Source organism: Somniosus microcephalus, chromosome 13, assembly GCF_052327205.1.
Source record: "Somniosus microcephalus isolate GS21.2 chromosome 13, FLI_Smic_1.0, whole genome shotgun sequence".
Lineage (NCBI taxonomy): Eukaryota > Metazoa > Chordata > Chondrichthyes > Squaliformes > Somniosidae > Somniosus > Somniosus microcephalus.
This window is the reverse complement of record NC_140999.1, coordinates 42,559,885-42,577,451: the sequence shown is the minus strand read 5'-3', so window position 1 is coordinate 42,577,451 and position 17,567 is coordinate 42,559,885. Positions and strand designations below refer to the sequence as shown.

Here is a 17,567-nt window from a genome sequence, read left to right as displayed (position 1 = left end):
TGGCACAGAGGGGAATGAATTTGGGAGCTTCCCAGCTCAGTGCTTTGCCCAACTCAAATCCCAGTGTCGAAAACCTAGTGTCTGACCCATTGCACCATCCTTTCGGCTTTACAAAGTAAAATATACTCCGTTGTCATGAAGACATTAAAAAGTAACGAGCTTTTCTGCTCAGAGTCCATGTTACAAAGAAAGTAATAACTTGCATTTAAAATACTGCTGATCAGAAAATTCAAGCTTGAGTGTTAGGAGGCTATTTGGTCAAGGAGGGCATCACAGCCAAGCCCAGTTCAGTTTGCAGCCTGTGTCCACACCCACCCACTTCCTGGCAGGGGTCAATGGGTTGTGACCAGGAGTTGGAACCTTGGCTGAATACTATCCCCCTCCCTGATCCAGGGCGGCTGTGTACAACGGTAGCATCTTTTATTGATACCCCATCCATACACGGTGGCAATTGAACCTGGTGTGGCTCAGCCCTGATAAACATACATAAATTCCCATTTATAGTTGGCTGGTGTGCCCATCTCTGCATGAACTGCGGAGGCCACCCCTCACTGCTGCAGCCTCTCTTTCTCTCGGTTCCTATTGATTATGTTTGTGGGAATGATAGCACTGCGGTCTCAACATGGCAGTGTTCTCCGTGCGCACTCTGCTCTTCAGATTTTAGTGTTTTATTTTGCCTCGAGTTCAGGATCTCTGTTTTAGTAGAATAGAGAGTCTAGCTCCCACTCATTAATAAAATAAAAATAGAAGGTGCTCGCACAAGGCTGTGGCAGTGAAATTTTATAGTCTGCAGCATTGTGCAATCTGGCATCATCTTCCCCAGGGATCTGTCAGAGAGCAGCTAATAGCGACTCCAATATCGGGGTGACTTTCTCCTCTCCTCTTGCTGAGGTACTGGCGCCAATGGCTTTTGCCCCTGTGGCCATTTTCACCCGTGAATCTGGACAGTGAGTGTTGGCAGGCTATTCAACCATGTGGGCATCACAGTTAAGCCAGATCATGTCCTTGTGCAACGTCCGCAATTTCTAGCGGGTGTCACTCGATGGTGATCAGGCGCAGGAACCGTGGCTGAATTTTGTTTTGTAGTTTTCCCCCTCTTTAGACCAGAGGTGCTGAGGCCAACTGTAGCTTTCCAATTGCTGGGCCGGCTGAGATCATTATATTGGCGGTGTAAGGGGAACTATGAGGAAAGAATGTTAGATAATTTTCTTTAATGGTGATGTACTAAAGTCCTGGAGTTGGGCATGGAACCGCAATCTTCTGACTCGAAGATGAGAGTGCTAACAACTGAGCCTTTTGGACATGACAAATGATTGTGGGTTAGGATTAAGATCACAGTTAGCCTGTTAGTCATCTTCCAAAATTCTATAGACTCGAACAGTTCCCATGGATTGGAGGATAGCTAATGTAACCCCACTATTTAAAAAAGGTGGTAGAGAGAAAACAGGGAATTATAGACCGGTAAGTCTGACATCGGTAGTGGGGAAAATGCTAGAGTCCATTATAAAAGATGTAATAGCAGAGCACTTGGAAAACAGTGACAGGATCGGACAAAGTCAACATGGAATTACAAAAGGTAAATCATGCTTGACTAATCTGCTGGAATTTTTTGAGGATGTAACTGGTAGAATAGATAAGGGAGAACCAGTGGATGTGGTGTATTTGGGCTTTCAGAAGGCTTTCGATAAGGTCCCGCATAAGAGATTAGTGTGCAAAGTTAAAGCACACGGGATTGGGGGTAAGGTACTGTCTTGGATAGAGAACTGGTTGGCAGATGGGAAGCAAAGAGTTGGAATAAATGGGTCTTTTTCCAAGTGGCAGGCAGTGACTAGTGGGGTACCGCAGGGATCGGTGCTAAGACCCCAGCTATTCACAAAATATATATAAATGATCTAGACGAGGAAACTAGATGTAATATCTCCAAGTTTGCAGACGAGACAAAGCTGGGTGGGCATGTGTGCTGTGAGGAGGATGCAGAGAAACTCCAGTATGATTTGGACGGGTTGGGTGATTGGGCAGCTGCATGGCAAATGCAGTATAATGTGGATAAAGGCGAGGTTATCCACTTCGGTGGCAAAAACAGGAAGACAGATTATCATCTGAACGGCAATAGATTGGGAAAAGGGGAAGTGCAGCGAGACCTGGGTGTCCTTGTGCAGCAGTCGCTGAAGGTAAGCTTGCAGGTGCAGCAGGTGGTTAAGAAGGCAAATGGTATGTTGGCCTTCATAGCGAGATGATTCGAGTACAGGAGCAAGGAAGTCTTGCTGCAGTTGTACAGGGCCTTAGTGAGACCACACCCTTGAGTATTGTGTGCATTTTTGGTCACCTTATCTGAGGAAGGATGTTCTTGCCATGGAGAGAGTGCAGCAAAGATTCACCAGACTGATACCTGGGATGGCAGGAATGACTTATGAGGAGAGATTGGGTCGATTAGGCTTATATTCGCTGGAGTTTAGAAGAATGAGGGGGGATCTCATTGAAACTTATAAAATTCTAACGGGACTAGACAGACTAGATGCAGGAAGGATGTTCCCGATGGCAGGGGAGTCCAGAACCAGGGGTCACAGTCTAAGGATAAGGGGTAAGCCATTTAGGACGGAGATGAGGAGGAATTTCTACACCTAGAGAGTGGTGAATCTGTGGAATTCTCTACCACACAAGGCAGTTGAGGCCAATTCATTAAATATATTCAAGAAGGAGTTAGATATATTTCTTGAGGCTAAAGGGCTCAAGGGATATGGGGAGAAAGCAGGGACAGGGTACTGAAATTGGATGATCAGCCATGATCTCATTAAATGGCAGAACAGGCTCGAGGGGCTGAATGGCCTACTCCTGCTCCTATCTTCTATGTTAGAAGCAGACTCTGATTTTAAATCTATTGTTAGAAGCCTCCTATTCCACTACTGCATTGTCACTTTAGTTTAATGTTGGCCTTATTGCCATTTAATATTTTATTCAAAGTCTTTCTCCAATCTCTGTGAAAAGATGTGTTACTTTTCCAAAAAGAAGTCACATTTCCTGCCTGGAGTATTGTAGGTCTCCGTCACTCCAGGTTGCTCCCAGCTGAACTCTCTGCATCCTTTGCTGGTACCATAATTTCCGGTCATTGGGTGACTCCAAAGTCAGTTCTTGGACTGACTAGTTTGAAATTGCGGACTTGATTTAAACCCAATGAAATATTTCCCAGATCCGGGCGATTACTCCCCGTCAGTGATGTCACTGTGCAGCACTGGAGGTAAGGGGACCCAATATGGTGGGTCTGCGTTGGGATAGGAACTGTGGTATGTTTATTTTTGAAAAGGTAATGTCATATTACATAGAATTTTACAGCAATAGGCCATTCGGCCCAACTGGTTTATGCTCCACACGAGCCTCCTCACCTACGTCATCTAACCCTGTCAGCATATCATTCTATTTCTTTCTGCCTCATGTACTTATCTAGCTTCCCCTTAAATGCATCTATGCTATTTGCCTCAATTACTCCAAGTTCCACATTGTAACCACTCTCTGAGTAAAGATGTTTCTCCTGAATTTTTTATTGGAAATAATTAAAAATTAAAAATATTTTATAATTGTATTTTTCTGTAATGCTCCTCAGTTCATTACAGGGTGGTGCAGGAGGAAGTAAAATAAAACAGAAAAGACAGGGGAGGGGCCTTTGAAGACCAGGGTGGAGAGAAGGGCTTTTAAGAGGCTTTTGAAAGCAAGGAGGGAGGTGGCACCTGACCAGGTGGGGGTATTTGTGGAGGGAATCCCAGAGCACAGGGGACACGGTACGCAGAGACACTGGGGAAGTACTTTGAGCTGTCAGCCGTGGCTCAGTGGCAGCACTCTCGCCTCTGAGTCAGAAGTTTGTGTTTCAACTCGCGCTCCAGAGACTTGAGCACAAAATCTAGGCTGACACTCGAGTGCAGTACTGAGTGAGTGCTGCACTGTCGGAGGTGCCGTCGTTTGGATGAGATGTTAAACCGAGGCCCCGTCTGCTCCCTCAAGTGGGCGTAAAAGATCCCATGGCATTATCTCGAAGAAGAGCAAGGAAGTTCGCCCCAGTGTCCTGGCCAATAATAATCCCTCAACCAACATCACTTTAAAAAAAAAAAAAAAAAAAAAACCATGATCTGGTCATTATCTCATTGCTGTTTGTGGGACCTTGCTGGGTAAATTCGATGCTGCGTTTCCTACACTATAACAGTGACAACACTTCAAAAATAATTCATAGGCTGTAAAGTGGTTTGGGAGAGCCTGAGCTTGTGAAAGGTGCTATATAAATGCAAGTTTTTTCAGTCTTATCACTAAGTTAATTCTTCCACACTCCCCCTCACACTTTCTATACCATCAAAGGAGAGGGAAAGTCAATCAGAAGTAATGTTCATTTACAGGCCACAGACATTGCTGGTATCTGAGGTGCTTGTGAATTGGATTTTTACCAAGTCTGATTCTTTTAGCACAAAGCTAAACAAAACTGGTGTGGCAGATCAATATATGTCCACTTTGCCGGGCGTTACTGTTTTGTTAGCAAACAGATTGAACAGATTATTGCTGCTCATGGAAGGGGACTCTGATGTAATACAGAATGTTCTGTGTGCAACGAGTGTTAAAACCTGTATTAACAATTCTTAATTCCTGTGGCGTTTGTTTTGCAGATTCAGCTGGTTATCGAGCTTTCATGGCCTCTCTTTCTCTTCTTTATATTAATCTCAGTACGTCAGTCCCATCCACCATTTGAACAGCACGAATGTAAGTAATATGGTGCATGATACAAGAATGCAGTTTCCTAGTTTCCCCCAATATTTTCTCTCCTCTCCTGAGGATCTGACTCTCTGGGGTACAGTCCCCCGGGTGCTGACTCTCACTGGGGTACAGTTCCCCCGGGTGCTGACACTCACTGGGGTACAGTTGCCCGGGTGCTGACTCTCTGGGGTACAGTTCCCCGGGTGCTGACTCTCTCTGGGGTACAGTTCCCCCGGGTGCTGACTCTCACTGGGGTATAGTTGCCCGGGTGCTGACTCTCTGGGGTACAGTTCCCCGGGTGCTGACTCTCACTGGGGTACAGTTCCCCGGGTGCTGACTCTCACTGGGGTACAGTTCCCCGGGTGCTGACTCTCACTGGGGTACAGTTCCCCCGGGTGCTGACTCTCGCTGGGGTACGTTCCCCCGGGTGCTGACTCACGCTGGGGTACAGTCCCCCGGGTGCTGACTCCCTCTGGGGTACAGTTCCCCCGGGTGCTGACTCTCTCTGGGGTACAGTTCCCCAGGTGCTGACTCTCGCTGGGGTACGGGTTCCCCGGGTGCTGACTCTCTGGGGTACAGTTCCCCGGGTGCTGACTCTTTCTGGGGTACAGTTCCCTGGGTGCTGACTCTCTGGGGTACAGTTCCCCGGGTGCTGACTCTCACTGGGGTACAGTTCCCCGGGTGCTGACTCTCACTGGGGTACAGTTCCCCGGGTGCTGACTCTCACTGGGGTACAGTTCCCCCGGGTGCTGACTCTCGCTGGGGTACGTTCCCCCGGGTGCTGACTCACGCTGGGGTACAGTCCCCCGGGTGCTGACTCCCTCTGGGGTACAGTTCCCCCGGGTGCTGACTCTCTCTGGGGTACAGTTCCCCAGGTGCTGACTCTCGCTGGGGTACGGGTTCCCCGGGTGCTGACTCTCTGGGGTACAGTTCCCCGGGTGCTGACTCTTTCTGGGGTACAGTTCCCTGGGTGCTGACTCTCTGGGGTACAGTTCCCCGGGTGCTGACTCTCGCTGGGGTATGGATTCCCCGGGTGCTGACTCTCGCTGGGGTATGGATTCCCCGGGTGCTGACTCTCGCTGGGGTATGGATTCCCCGGGTGCTGACTCACGCTGGGGTACAGTTCCCCCGGGTGCTGACTCTCTCTGGGGTACAGTTCCCCAGGTGCTGACTCTCGCTGGGGTACGGGTTCCCCGGGTGCTGACTCTCTGGGGTACAGTTCCCCGGGTGCTGACTCTTTCTGGGGTACAGTTCCCTGGGTGCTGACTCTCTGGGGTACAGTTCCCCGGGTGCTGACTCTCGCTGGGGTATGGATTCCCCGGGTGCTGACTCTCGCTGGGGTATGGATTCCCCGGGTGCTGACTCTCGCTGGGGTATGGATTCCCCGGGTGCTGACTCACGCTGGGGTACAGTCCCCCGGGTGCTGACTCCCTCTGGGGTACAGTTCCCCCGGGTGCTGACTCTCTCTGGGGTACAGTTCCCCAGGTGCTGACTCTCGCTGGGGTACGGGTTCCCCGGGTGCTGACTCTCTGGGGTACAGTTCCCCGGGTGCTGACTCTTTCTGGGGTACAGTTCCCTGGGTGCTGACTCTCTGGGGTACAGTTCCCCGGGTGCTGACTCTCGCTGGGGTATGGATTCCCCGGGTGCTGACTCTCGCTGGGGTATGGATTCCCCGGGTGCTGACTCTCGCTGGGGTATGGATTCCCCGGGTGCTGACTCTCGCTGAGGTACAGTTCCCCGGGTGCTGACTCTCGCTGGGGTACGGGTTCCCCGGGTGCTGAGTCTCGCTGGGGTACAGTTCCCCGGGTGCTGACTCTCACTGGGGTACAGGTTCCCCGGGTGCTGACTCTCGCTGGGGTATGGATACTACTGGTGCTTGGTGCCCTCTGGGGCCTGGTATAAGTGGCCATTCTTAATGTGTGAACATTGATAGTGATTGTCACCAGGATAGTTAACCTTGGGGGGGCGGGGGGGTTATTTTATGTACTCTTGATGAGAAAAAGCTATTGTACGAGCTTCCTGCACTTCTTGCTGGATTCAGCCCCATGTCCCCACCCTTCCTTCTCTCCTTCACCCCGCTCCTGAGAGGCAAAAAAGCAGAGGGACTTCTAGCCAGTCCTGTTAAAAATTCCTCTCCAACTCCTCTACATCGAACTCCAGGAGGCCACAAACACATTGTTTATTTCTCAAACCCTTCTCTTCCTTCTGCCTTGATCTCGTAGCTTTCCGAAGCCGAACCCAATGCTATCCTGTCCTCACCAGATTCCACCAGGAGTCCTGGAATAGTCATCAGAAACTGGAATTCTGGCTGACATTTTTTAAAAAGACATCTAATTCAAAACAGAAACCAAGCATTGAACCTGGGGCCCCACCTGGCCTCTTGGTTCAGTAGCTTATTTGGTGGCGGATTTACCCTCTAAGCCATCAGGACATGTACATATTAAAAATATTTAGCAACATGATCTTCAGTGTATATAGGGGGGCTGATGCCACGGGATACCGAAGTGCATGTGTGTACTTGTGTAACCTATGGGTTTAACGTATATTGGTGCGCGTATTTATCATGAGTTTAGTATATAGGCACAGGGAGGCTTGTGTAATATATACTTGCGTGTAGGTGCATGTGTAATATACTGCTGTTCAATGCATATATTGCACACAACATCAGTACTCGTGTTTCACAGGAAGTGAAGCCATAGAGTCATACAGCACAGCAAGAGGCCCATCGTGTCCGCGCCGGCCATCAGGCCCTGTCTAATTCCATTTTCCAGCATTTGGTCCGTAGCCTTGTATGCTATGGCATTTCAAGTGCTCATCCAAATGCTGCTTGAATGTTGAGGGTTCCTGCCTCTACCACCCTTTCAGGCAGTGAGTTCCAGATTCCAACCACCCTCTGGGTGAAAAAGTTCTTCCTCAAATCCCCTCTAAACCTCCTGCCCCTTACCTTGAATCTATGCCCCCTTGTTATTGACCCCTCTACTAAGGGGAAAAGTTCCTTTCTATCTACCCTATCTATGCCCCTCATAATTTTGTACACCTCAATCAAGCCAGTGTGAGCAGCCAGTAAAATCTGACTGTCAGAAAATGTAGCCACACTGAAGAGTGTTGCCCAAAGAATTGGGTCCCGTGCCATGAGATAAGTTGATCCAGAGCATAAGGGCTTTGCCAACACTGGAGTCACGGGCAGTAAGCCAGTGCTCCAGGGTGAGTATCACTCTGTAGCTGATTGCACATAATGGGTTCACTTAGAAATGAAAGATGCCTTGTGAACCAGATCTTCAGGCTCTGAGTCCTTCACTGTTCAGGACTCTGTCTTTGCTGACTTTTATTCCAGTAGAATGTCTGCACTTTTCTTGCAATTCATTTGGCACAATTCCAAATTTGAAAGCAATCTGTTTCTGCTGTGTATTGGCTCCACACAGCCTGTGAGCTGCCCAAGCCAGCTGTCTGAATGAATGCTGTTTGAGCAGGCTTTCTGTAGTTCAGCTGAAGATTTCATTGTGAGGTACATATAATAATACGATAGCAAAATACTGCGGATGCTGGAATTCCAAAATAACAACAGAAAACACTGGAAAAACTCAGCAGGCCAGGCAGCATCCGTGGAGCGAGAAACAGAGTTAACGTTTCAGGTCGATGACCCTTCGTCAGAACTGGGAAAAAGCAGGAAATGGAAAGCGAAAGCCAGCCGACAGAGCTATCCAGCCTAATCCCAAAGTAAATAATGGGAGCTTTACTCTGTATCTAACCCGTGCTGTACCTGACCTGGGAGGGCTTGATTGGGCAGTGTGAAGGAAACTTTACTTTGCATCTAATCCATGTACTAGACTTGGGAGCACTTGATGCCAGAAATAAAATGGGTTCCATTCGCCAGCATTAACTCCCCCCTCATCTCTAGCCTAGGTGGAATGTTGATACAGTTGAGAACTTTGCTCCGTAACAGCTTGGACTTGCTGTGCTGGGGGTGTTTAATGCTGACAGTTGAGCGGTCGTTTTCTGTTTTGCGTGCCCGACATGGGACTGTGCCCACCAGGAGTGCACGTCGAGAAATTGTGGACCCCTGGCCCGGGAATTTCTGTTCATTCACTTTTAATGGGCAGGAAGCCATGGCCTGGGGTGTGCAATGTCCTGATATGTGCTCCTGGCAGGTGTGGTTCTGAGCTTGTGGGGCACCAAAATGGAAATTCTGCCGTCAGTGCATGGAAAGGGATAGTATTCCAATTCTAGACTCTAAGGGGGGAAAATTGAGTCGCGCCCCAAAAAAATTAGCGCCCCCGCGGCCGAAATTGAATGGTAGTGCCCCAAGAGGGAAGTGGGGCGCTACTGGAAGCGCCCCACCTCCCTCTTTGGGCACTGTGAGGGAATCTCGCGGCACTACGCGCCGCAGCACGTACTGCAGGCCTTCCTCCCCTTCTTAAAGGGGAGAGGCCTTGTGCAGCGCGACCCAGGACCCAGCTGGGCCACCAGGGATTGGAGTGCTGGCAAAAGAGCCCGGCACTCGAAGTGCCAGGCTCATGGAGCGCAGCCAGCACTCCACAGGGGGCGGGGGGGGTGGGGGCGGCTGCAGAGGAGGCCGGGACGGCAACGGGGGCGGGTGCTGGCAGGCAGCCAGCAACAAAAATGGCCGCCTGGCACCTCGCCTTTAATTAGCGCCGCCCCGGCCGCAGGTAGGCCCCCCTGACCCCGTCGGACACCGCATCCGGCGGTAAATCAGGGGGCACCACCGAAGATCGCGGCTGGGGCGCTGTGCACGGCAATAACGTCAGCGCCGCGGGGTGCTAGCTGTTACCACCGTCGCTAATCTCCCTCTGAATTTCGAGGGAGGCATTGGTGGTGCTGCGCCTGGGCATTCGTTTCTTTGCGCCCTAGGAGGCGCCAAGTAACCGAATTTTTCTCTCTAACATACTTTACCCCAGTGAGCACAAACAATGGCCCAGAAATTCGGGTCGGGGGCTTCCCGCGGGTGCAAGCTGCCGATCTGCACTTACGTAGCGCACCGGCCGTTGAGCTGTGGGCTCCCGTGGAATTCCGATCCGGGGCCTGGTCCAGCTGCCGGCACGCAGTGCTTGCGTATCCCAGGGGCGCAGTTAGTTCGAAGCATCCCCTGGGATCATGTGGGCCATGGGGAGCCAATCAGAGCAGGGAATGCTCCATTCATAAGTCTGACCGGAAGTGCTGTCAAACTTAGAAATACTGCGGGCCCTTTCTTCTTACAAAACATCACTAAATCTTCAAATACATTTTTTTTTAAATCACATTTTTTAAATAATAAACTATAAATTAAATGAAATAACTATTTTAAACAATTTAAATTTTTGAAAAAAATCATTTTATTTTCTAACGGGGCTAAAAATAAACTTACCGTATCTTGCTTTAAAGTATTTAAAAATAATAAACCTGTGGGAAAAATGTTTTAATTTTAATTAATTCACCACTTACCTTGTAAAAAGCAGGCCTTGCGCCTGCTTTTTACATTTCTAAATTCTGCAGGCTTACCTTCCCAGGAAAACCTGTTAAATAAATAAATAAATAAATTTAAAAAACGAAGTTCGATGTGCACATCCTCTCCTGCGCACGCGTTCGACCTCTGAACCCCTGCTTTCAGGGGAACGGAAGTGCCGGTTTCCCGCGCATGCGCAGTGCATGCAGCAAACCGGCACTTCATTGAGCCTACGGGTGAGTACCCCGTGCGTACTCACCCGTGGAGACCCGAATTTCTGGACCAACGTAACTTCTCTATTTCTGTGCTAACTCCTATAGACTGTTGCCGATGACTGGTTTTTCACATTGACAGTTAGATCTGCCAAATCTCAACTTGTACAGCAGATGAAATGTTCCAATCGCACCATGTTTAAAGCTTGATATTAATTGCGTTTACTGCTTTCTACTCAAAGTAACTAATAATGTCTGGTGGGGGGGGGGGGAAACCTGGAGATTCCGGAGTCTGAGTGGGAAAGGGTTGAAGTTTGTCATTCATTTGGCTTCACAGTTTGCTCGTTTCTCTTAACAGGTCATTTTCCAAACAAAGCGTTACCATCAGCGGGGGCACTGCCATGGATACAAGGAATCATCTGTAACGTTAACAATCCTTGCTTCCAGCATGCTACACCAGGAGAAACTCCAGGAATTGTGGGGAATTTCAACCAATCCATGTAAGTATGTGTCAGAACATATTCTGTTTCACCCAAAGAATATCCATGTCCAACCAATGCAGAGCTGCAAACAACAAATGCTGAACTACACAGCCTAAAGAGTAGAATACAAGTCAGAGAAAGCAGTGATCAAACTGCACAGAGCTCTGGTCAGACTGCAGTTTGAGTACTGTGTCCAGTTCTGGTTGCCAAGATACGAGCGAGACATTCCAAGAGGCAGTACAGCGAAGAGAGCCACGAGACTGATCTCCATTGGCAGGGGTCTGAGTTATGAGGAGAGACTTGGACATTTCAGCCTGGAAAGGAAGTGATCTTATAAAGGTAAATAACATTATAAATGAAATGGAAAAGTTTAATCCAGGATGTTACCTTAAATTAAATAGAGCGAGTAAGACAAGGGGACACAGGCTCAAACTTGTAGAAGGTACATTCAGTTATTAAACCAGAAAATTCTTCAAACATAGTCGTCCATGTGTGAATCAGCTTCGAGATAGAATAGTGGAGGTGAAAAACCTAGAATCATTTAAGAACCAATTGGATTCTGCAATTAGGACTTTTCTGGCTGGATGAAATTAGATGGGCTGAATGGCCTTCCTCATCTGCAATTATCTTGGGAGCAGCTTCATCTGTATCTAGCTTCATTGTTTAGTTTTGCTCCCCAGTACCTATTTGAGTCAATGATATGCTCAGTTTGAGTGGGAGATTGATCAGACCGCGCGTCTGTCCGTGGCTTATAGTTAAGGTCTCAGTTCAGGCTGGAATGTAAATCCAGCTGTGTAGAAAACCTAAAATAAAAACGGAAAATGCTGGAAATACTCAGCAGGTCAGGCAGCATCTGTGGAGAGAGAAACAGAGTTAACGTTTCAGGTCGATGACCCTTCGTCCAGAACTGGAAAAAGTTAGAGATGGAACTGATTTTTAAGCAAGTGCAAGTGTAGGGGCAGGGAAGGAGGGGAGGAGAGGAAAGAACAAAAGGGAAGGTCTGTGATAGGATGGAAGGCAGGAGAGATTAAAAGACAAAAGGGATGATGGTGCAAGGCAAAAGGAAATGGTAATGGGACAAGTTATGCTAAACCTGTATCGAACCTTGGTTAGACCACACTTGGGAGTACTGTGTACAGTTCTGGTCGCCATATTATAAAAAGGATATAGAGGCACTGGAGAGGGTGCAGAGAAGATTTACAAGGATGATACTAGAAATGTGAGGGTATACATATCAGGCATGGATGAACAGGCTGGGTCTCTTTTCTCTTGGAAAAAAGAAGGCTGAGAGGTGACCTAATAAGAGGTCTTTAAAATTATGAAAGGTTTTGATAGAGTGGATACAGAGCGAATGTTTCCACTTGTGGGGAAGAGCATAACTAGAGGCCATCAATATAAGATAGTCACCAAGAAATTAAACAGGGAATTCAGAAGAAACTTCTTTACCCAGAGAGTGGTGAGAATGTGGAACTCGCTACCATAGGGAATGGTTGAAGCAAAAAGTAGAGATGCATTTAAAGGGAGGCTGGACAAGAGTATGAGGGAGAAGGGAATAGAGAGTTACGCTGATAGATTTAGATGAGGTAAGACTGGAGCAAGCTCGAGTGGAGCATACATGACAGCATGGACTGGTTGGGCCGAATGGCCTGTTTCTGTGCCGTATATCCTATGTAAGTTAAGAAACAAAAGATGAGTCTAGATGAGATGGGAATGGCAGAATCAACAACAGCTGCCATGTGGAAAAAAAAAAATAGGGGCAAAGGTTATGGTCTGAAATTGTTAAACTCAATGTTGAGTCCAGAAGGCTGTAAAGTGCCTATCAAAAGATGAGCTGTTCCTTGAGCTTACGTTGAGCTTCGTTGGAACAGTTTAAGAGGCCGAGGATGGAGGGTCGGAGTGGGAGTGGAGTGAATAATTAAAGTGACAGGCGACCGGAAGCTTGGGGTCATGCTTAGGGACTGAACGGAGGTGTTCCACAAAGCGGTCACCCAGTCTGTGTTTGGTCTCCCCACTGTAGAGGAGACTGCACCGTGAGCAGCAAATACAGTACTCTAAATTGCAAGAAGTACAAGTAAATCGCTGTTTCACCTGATGGGAGTGTTTGGGGCCTTGGACAGTGGGAAGGGAGGAGGTAAAAGGGCAGGTGTTGCATCTCCTGCGTTTTCACAGGAAGGTGCCGTGGGAAGGGGAAAGGGTGTTGGGGGTAATTGAGGAGTGGACCAGGGTGTCGCGGAGGGAGCAGTCCCTTCGGAATGCTGAAAGGGGAGAGGAAGATGTGTTTGGGGTAAGACATTTAGGACTGAAATGAGGAGGAATTTCTTCACCCAGAGAGTGGTGAACCTGTGGAATTCTCTGCCACAGAGGGCGGTGGAGGCCAGTTCATTAAATATATTCAAAAAAGAGTTGGATATATTTCTTAAGGCTAAAGGGATCAAGGGATATGGGGAGAAGGCAGGGACAGGGTACTGAATTTGGATGATCAGCCATGATCTCATTGAATGGCGGAGCAGGCTCGAAGGGCCGAATGGCCTACTCCTGCTCCTATTTTCTATGTTTCTATGCTAGAGGTGGCGGAAATGGCAGAGGATGATACGTTGAACGTGGAGGTTGGTGGGGTGAAAGGTGAGGACAAGAGGAACCCTATCATGGTTCTGGGAGGGAGGGGAAGGGGTGAGAGCAGAAGTGCAGGAAATAGAACGGACACGGTCAAGGGTCCATGTCAACCATGGTAGCGGGGAATCCTCGGTTGAGGAAAAAGGAAGACATATCGGAAGCACTAGTATGGAAAGTGGCATCGTCAGAGCAGATGCGAGGGAGAAACTGAGAGAATGGAATAGAGTCCTTACAGGAAGCGGGGTGGGAGGAAGTGTAGTCCAGGTAGCTGTGGGAGTCAGTGGGCTTTTAGTGAATGTTTGTCAATAGCCTATCCCCAGAAATGGAGACACAGAAGTCGAGGAAGGGAAGAGAAGAGTCGGAGATGGACCATGTGAAGGTGGGGGAAGGGTGGAAATTGGAAGCAAAGTTAAATTAAATTTTCTAGTTCAGGGCAAAGGCAGGAAACTACACCGATAGTCATCAATGTACCGGAAAAAGTGGTTGCGGGGGAGGGGGACCGGAGTAGGACTGGAACAAAGAATGTTCCACATCCCACGAAAAGGAAGGCATAGCTAGGACCCATGCAGGTTCCCATAGCAACACCTTTAATTTGTAGGAAGTGAGTGGAGTCAAAGGTGTTACGTCCGTGTAATAATAAGAAAAGGACTGCAGAGAATGGTACAACAGGTGTTTACTCAACGTGGTTCAAACTGCAACTGAAACAACAGATTACTACTCAGCGTTATATACAGGTGTGGTCACTGCCGGTACTACAGTATACATGAGCTGTAGAAAGTAGTTCCCCCCTTAAAGGTACATACATTACAATTCCTCCCCTTTTAGATTAACAGTACCATAACACTCATTTAACAATTAAATATCAAACTAATTACAATTAACACTTTTAACATGCAACATTAGCTGAAAATAGTCTGTTTATAAATTCAGTCTTTGGGGAGGCTTCCTGATCTTTTCTGGATAGCGCCTTTCCCGAGTGTCTTGCTCTTGGTGCGGAGGCGATTCTGGTCCCCTGTCGTCGGTTGGTTCATCAGCTTCCGATGCTACTGTTTCTGGGGTAGATGCTACCTGTACGTCGGGTTCATCACCAGGTACATATGGGCGAGGCATGGAGTTGACTCGTTCCTGTGACTCTAGGATCTGGTCAGCATGGCGTCTCACGATGCTCTCCCCAACGTCCACTGTGTACATTAGTGGCCCCTGCCGTGTGCATATCGTTCCTGGTTGCCATTTCTCTGTTCGGTAGTCGCGGGCCAAGACTGGTTGCCCTACATTGAAGCTCCTTGTCGGCTTCTCATTGATGTGCTGGAATTGCTTACTCTCAACATCTCTTCGTACATTTTGTCTGAGCAAATCCAGACGAGATCTCAACCTTCGGTTAAAGAACATCATGGCCGGGCCTGGTTGGTGACTGCATGTGTCGCATTTCTGTAGGCTAACAGGAAATTGTCCACCTTATGCTGCAGTGGAATGTCGTCATCGCACATGGCCTTTACTGCTTTTTTTAAAGGTTTGTATGAACCTCTCTCCAATCCATTTGTGGCTGGATGATACGGGGCGGATGTGTAATGCCTTACCCCATTCCTTTTCATAAATCTTCGAAACTCTTCGGACACAAACTGTGGTCCGTTATCAGAGCAAATCTGCTCTGGCAAGCCGTTCCTGGCAAAAATGGTCCGTAGGACTGCAATAGTTTTCTCCGTGGTGGTGGAGGACATTTTGATCACCTCAGGCCATTTCGAGTGCGCATCCACGGCTATTAAAAACATTGAGTCCATGAATGGACCAGCAAAATCAATATGCACCTGTTGCCATGGAGATGAGGGCCACTCCCATGGGTGTAGAGGGGCATGTGGTGGTGCATTTTGGACCTTCTGGCATCCTGAGCAGCTCTTTGTCAGGTCCTCGATTTGCTGATCGATCCCCGGCCACCACACAAGCCCTAGCAAGGCTTTTCATTTTCACCCCTCCCAGATGACCTTCGTGAAGCTCATTGAGCACTCTCTCCCTTAACTTGGGTGGAATTACCACTCAGGATCCATACATCAAGGTCCCCTGGCATACTGACAGCTGTTCTCTTCAGGATGAGAATGCTGGCAACAGTGAGTCGCCATGTGCTGGCATTCCCTTCACCGTCAATTCATATACCCGAGACAGTGTCGGGTCATTTCAGGTCTCCTTCTCTGTACCAGCGTTAGTTACTGGCAAGCATTCCATTATAGTCGAATGAAATATTTCGACAGGATCCACTGCTGGTGCTTCCTCCGCAGTAGGCAGTGGCAGGCGTGATAGCCCATCAGCGTTTCCATGCTGTTTCGTGCCCTTATACTCGATTTCATATTGGTGCGCCCCTAGAAAAAGGGACCATGTTTGTAGCCGTTGCGCAGTCATCACTGGAACGCCCTTCTTTGGATTAAAGATGGAGACAAGTGGTTGGTGGTCAGTCAGTAAGGTGAACTTCTCCCCGTGCCGATAGTGATTGAACTTTTTCACTCCCCACACTAGGCTGAGGGCCTCCCTGTCAATCTGGGCGTAGTTATGCTCGGCTGAGGTTAGTGACCGAGACGCAAAGGCTACTGGCCTCTCCGAGCCGTCCGGGAATTTGTGCGACAGCACCGCTCCAATGCCATAGGGTGATGCATCACACGCCAAATGAATTGGTAGTGCTGGGTTGAAATGACCCAACACCTCTTTTGATGTGATCAATGCTTTGCTCTTTGGGAAAGCTCGTTTACATTCGTCACTCCACTTCCATGGTACCCGTTTGCAGTAGGGTGTTCAGTGGGTGTAGTACGGTAGAGAAATTCGGCAAGAACTTATGGTAGTAGTTCACCAGCCTGAGGAACGACCTCCGTTGTGACACATTTTCCGGTGCTGGAGCCTTGACTACTACCTCCAATCTTTTCCGTGGACTTATGTAACCCCTCTTTATCAATAACGTGGCCACAATACGAGATCTACTTCTGGAAAAACTCGCATTTGTGGTGATTAGCTCGGAGCCCATATTCCTTCAATCTAGTGAGCACCTGCTCCAGGTTGGCGAGGTGATCACAGTCATTTTTGCCCGTGACCAGGATGTCGTCCAAATAACACTGGGTCCCTGGAATCCCTTGCAGGACTTGTTCCATTGCCCTTTGCCAAATAGCCGGAGCTGATGCTACCCCGAACACCAGCCGGTTGTATTGGTAGAGACCTTTGAGTGTTGATCGTGAGGTACTGTTTCGAGGCTTCTTCTACCTCCATTTGCAGGTACGCCTGGGCCAGATCAATCTTAGTGAAGCGTTTCCCTCCAGATAGCGAGGCGAAAATATCTTCAATCCGCGGAAGCGGATATTGTACAGTGCGAAGGACTGGGTTCACTGTCACCTTAAAGTCCCCACAGATGCGAACCTTCTTCGGTTTCCCAGGCGTATTACTCAACGACCTCTTCATTACAGGAATGATGGGTGTAGCCCACTCGCTCCAGTCCACTTTGGACAGTACTCCTGAACGTTCCAAACCTTCCAGCTCTGTTTCGACGGCTGGGCGGATCGCATAAGGCACTGGTCTGGCCTTAAAAAAAACAACAACAAAAAACTTTGGGCTTGCATTTTCCTCTATTTTGATCGTCGCTGTTATGCCTTTTAGTGTTCCGAGTCCCTGCTGGAACACTTCTTGTGCGTCAGTTAGCATTTTTGACAGTCGTCCAGGTGTGACATCTTCATCCTTTTTGGCATCTACAGTCAGTGCTTGTATGGAATGCCAATCTAGCTGTATCTTCTGGATCCATTCACGCCCTAGTAGTGGTGGTCCTCCATCTGGCAATATATATAGGTCCATTTTTGGTGTTTCCTTGCTGTTATATATAATCACCCTTATTTTTCCTTTGGGGTAGACTTTTTGCCCCATGTACGTCTTCAAGACAATCTTTGTATCTCTCAAGGGTATATGTGAGAATAGCCGCTTGTAGTCCGTTCGGTTTATGACTGTTAGGGCTGATCCTGTGTCCAATTCCATTTTCACTTGGACTCCTGCTATCTTGAGCGTGACCCAGATAGTTTGGTGAGCCTCCGTTTTGATCACATTATGTAGTTTCAGACAACCCAGCTC

The 17,567-nt window shown here is 48.4% G+C and overlaps 1 protein-coding gene across 6 annotated transcripts in view; it reads left to right on the top strand.

Annotated features, from left to right (window-relative positions):
• The window catches only part of LOC147108271 (phospholipid-transporting ATPase ABCA1-like), a 177,662-nt gene that overhangs the window by 24,152 nt on the left and 135,943 nt on the right, over positions 1 to 17,567 (top strand). For all 6 annotated transcript variants that reach the window (XM_086004827.1, XM_086004831.1, XM_086004826.1 and 3 more), the window contains 2 exons: positions 4,644 to 4,737; positions 10,742 to 10,883. In XM_086004827.1, coding sequence (XP_085860953.1) covers positions 4,644 to 4,737; positions 10,742 to 10,883 — 236 coding nt within the window. The remainder of the gene's footprint in view (positions 1 to 4,643; positions 4,738 to 10,741; positions 10,884 to 17,567) is intronic.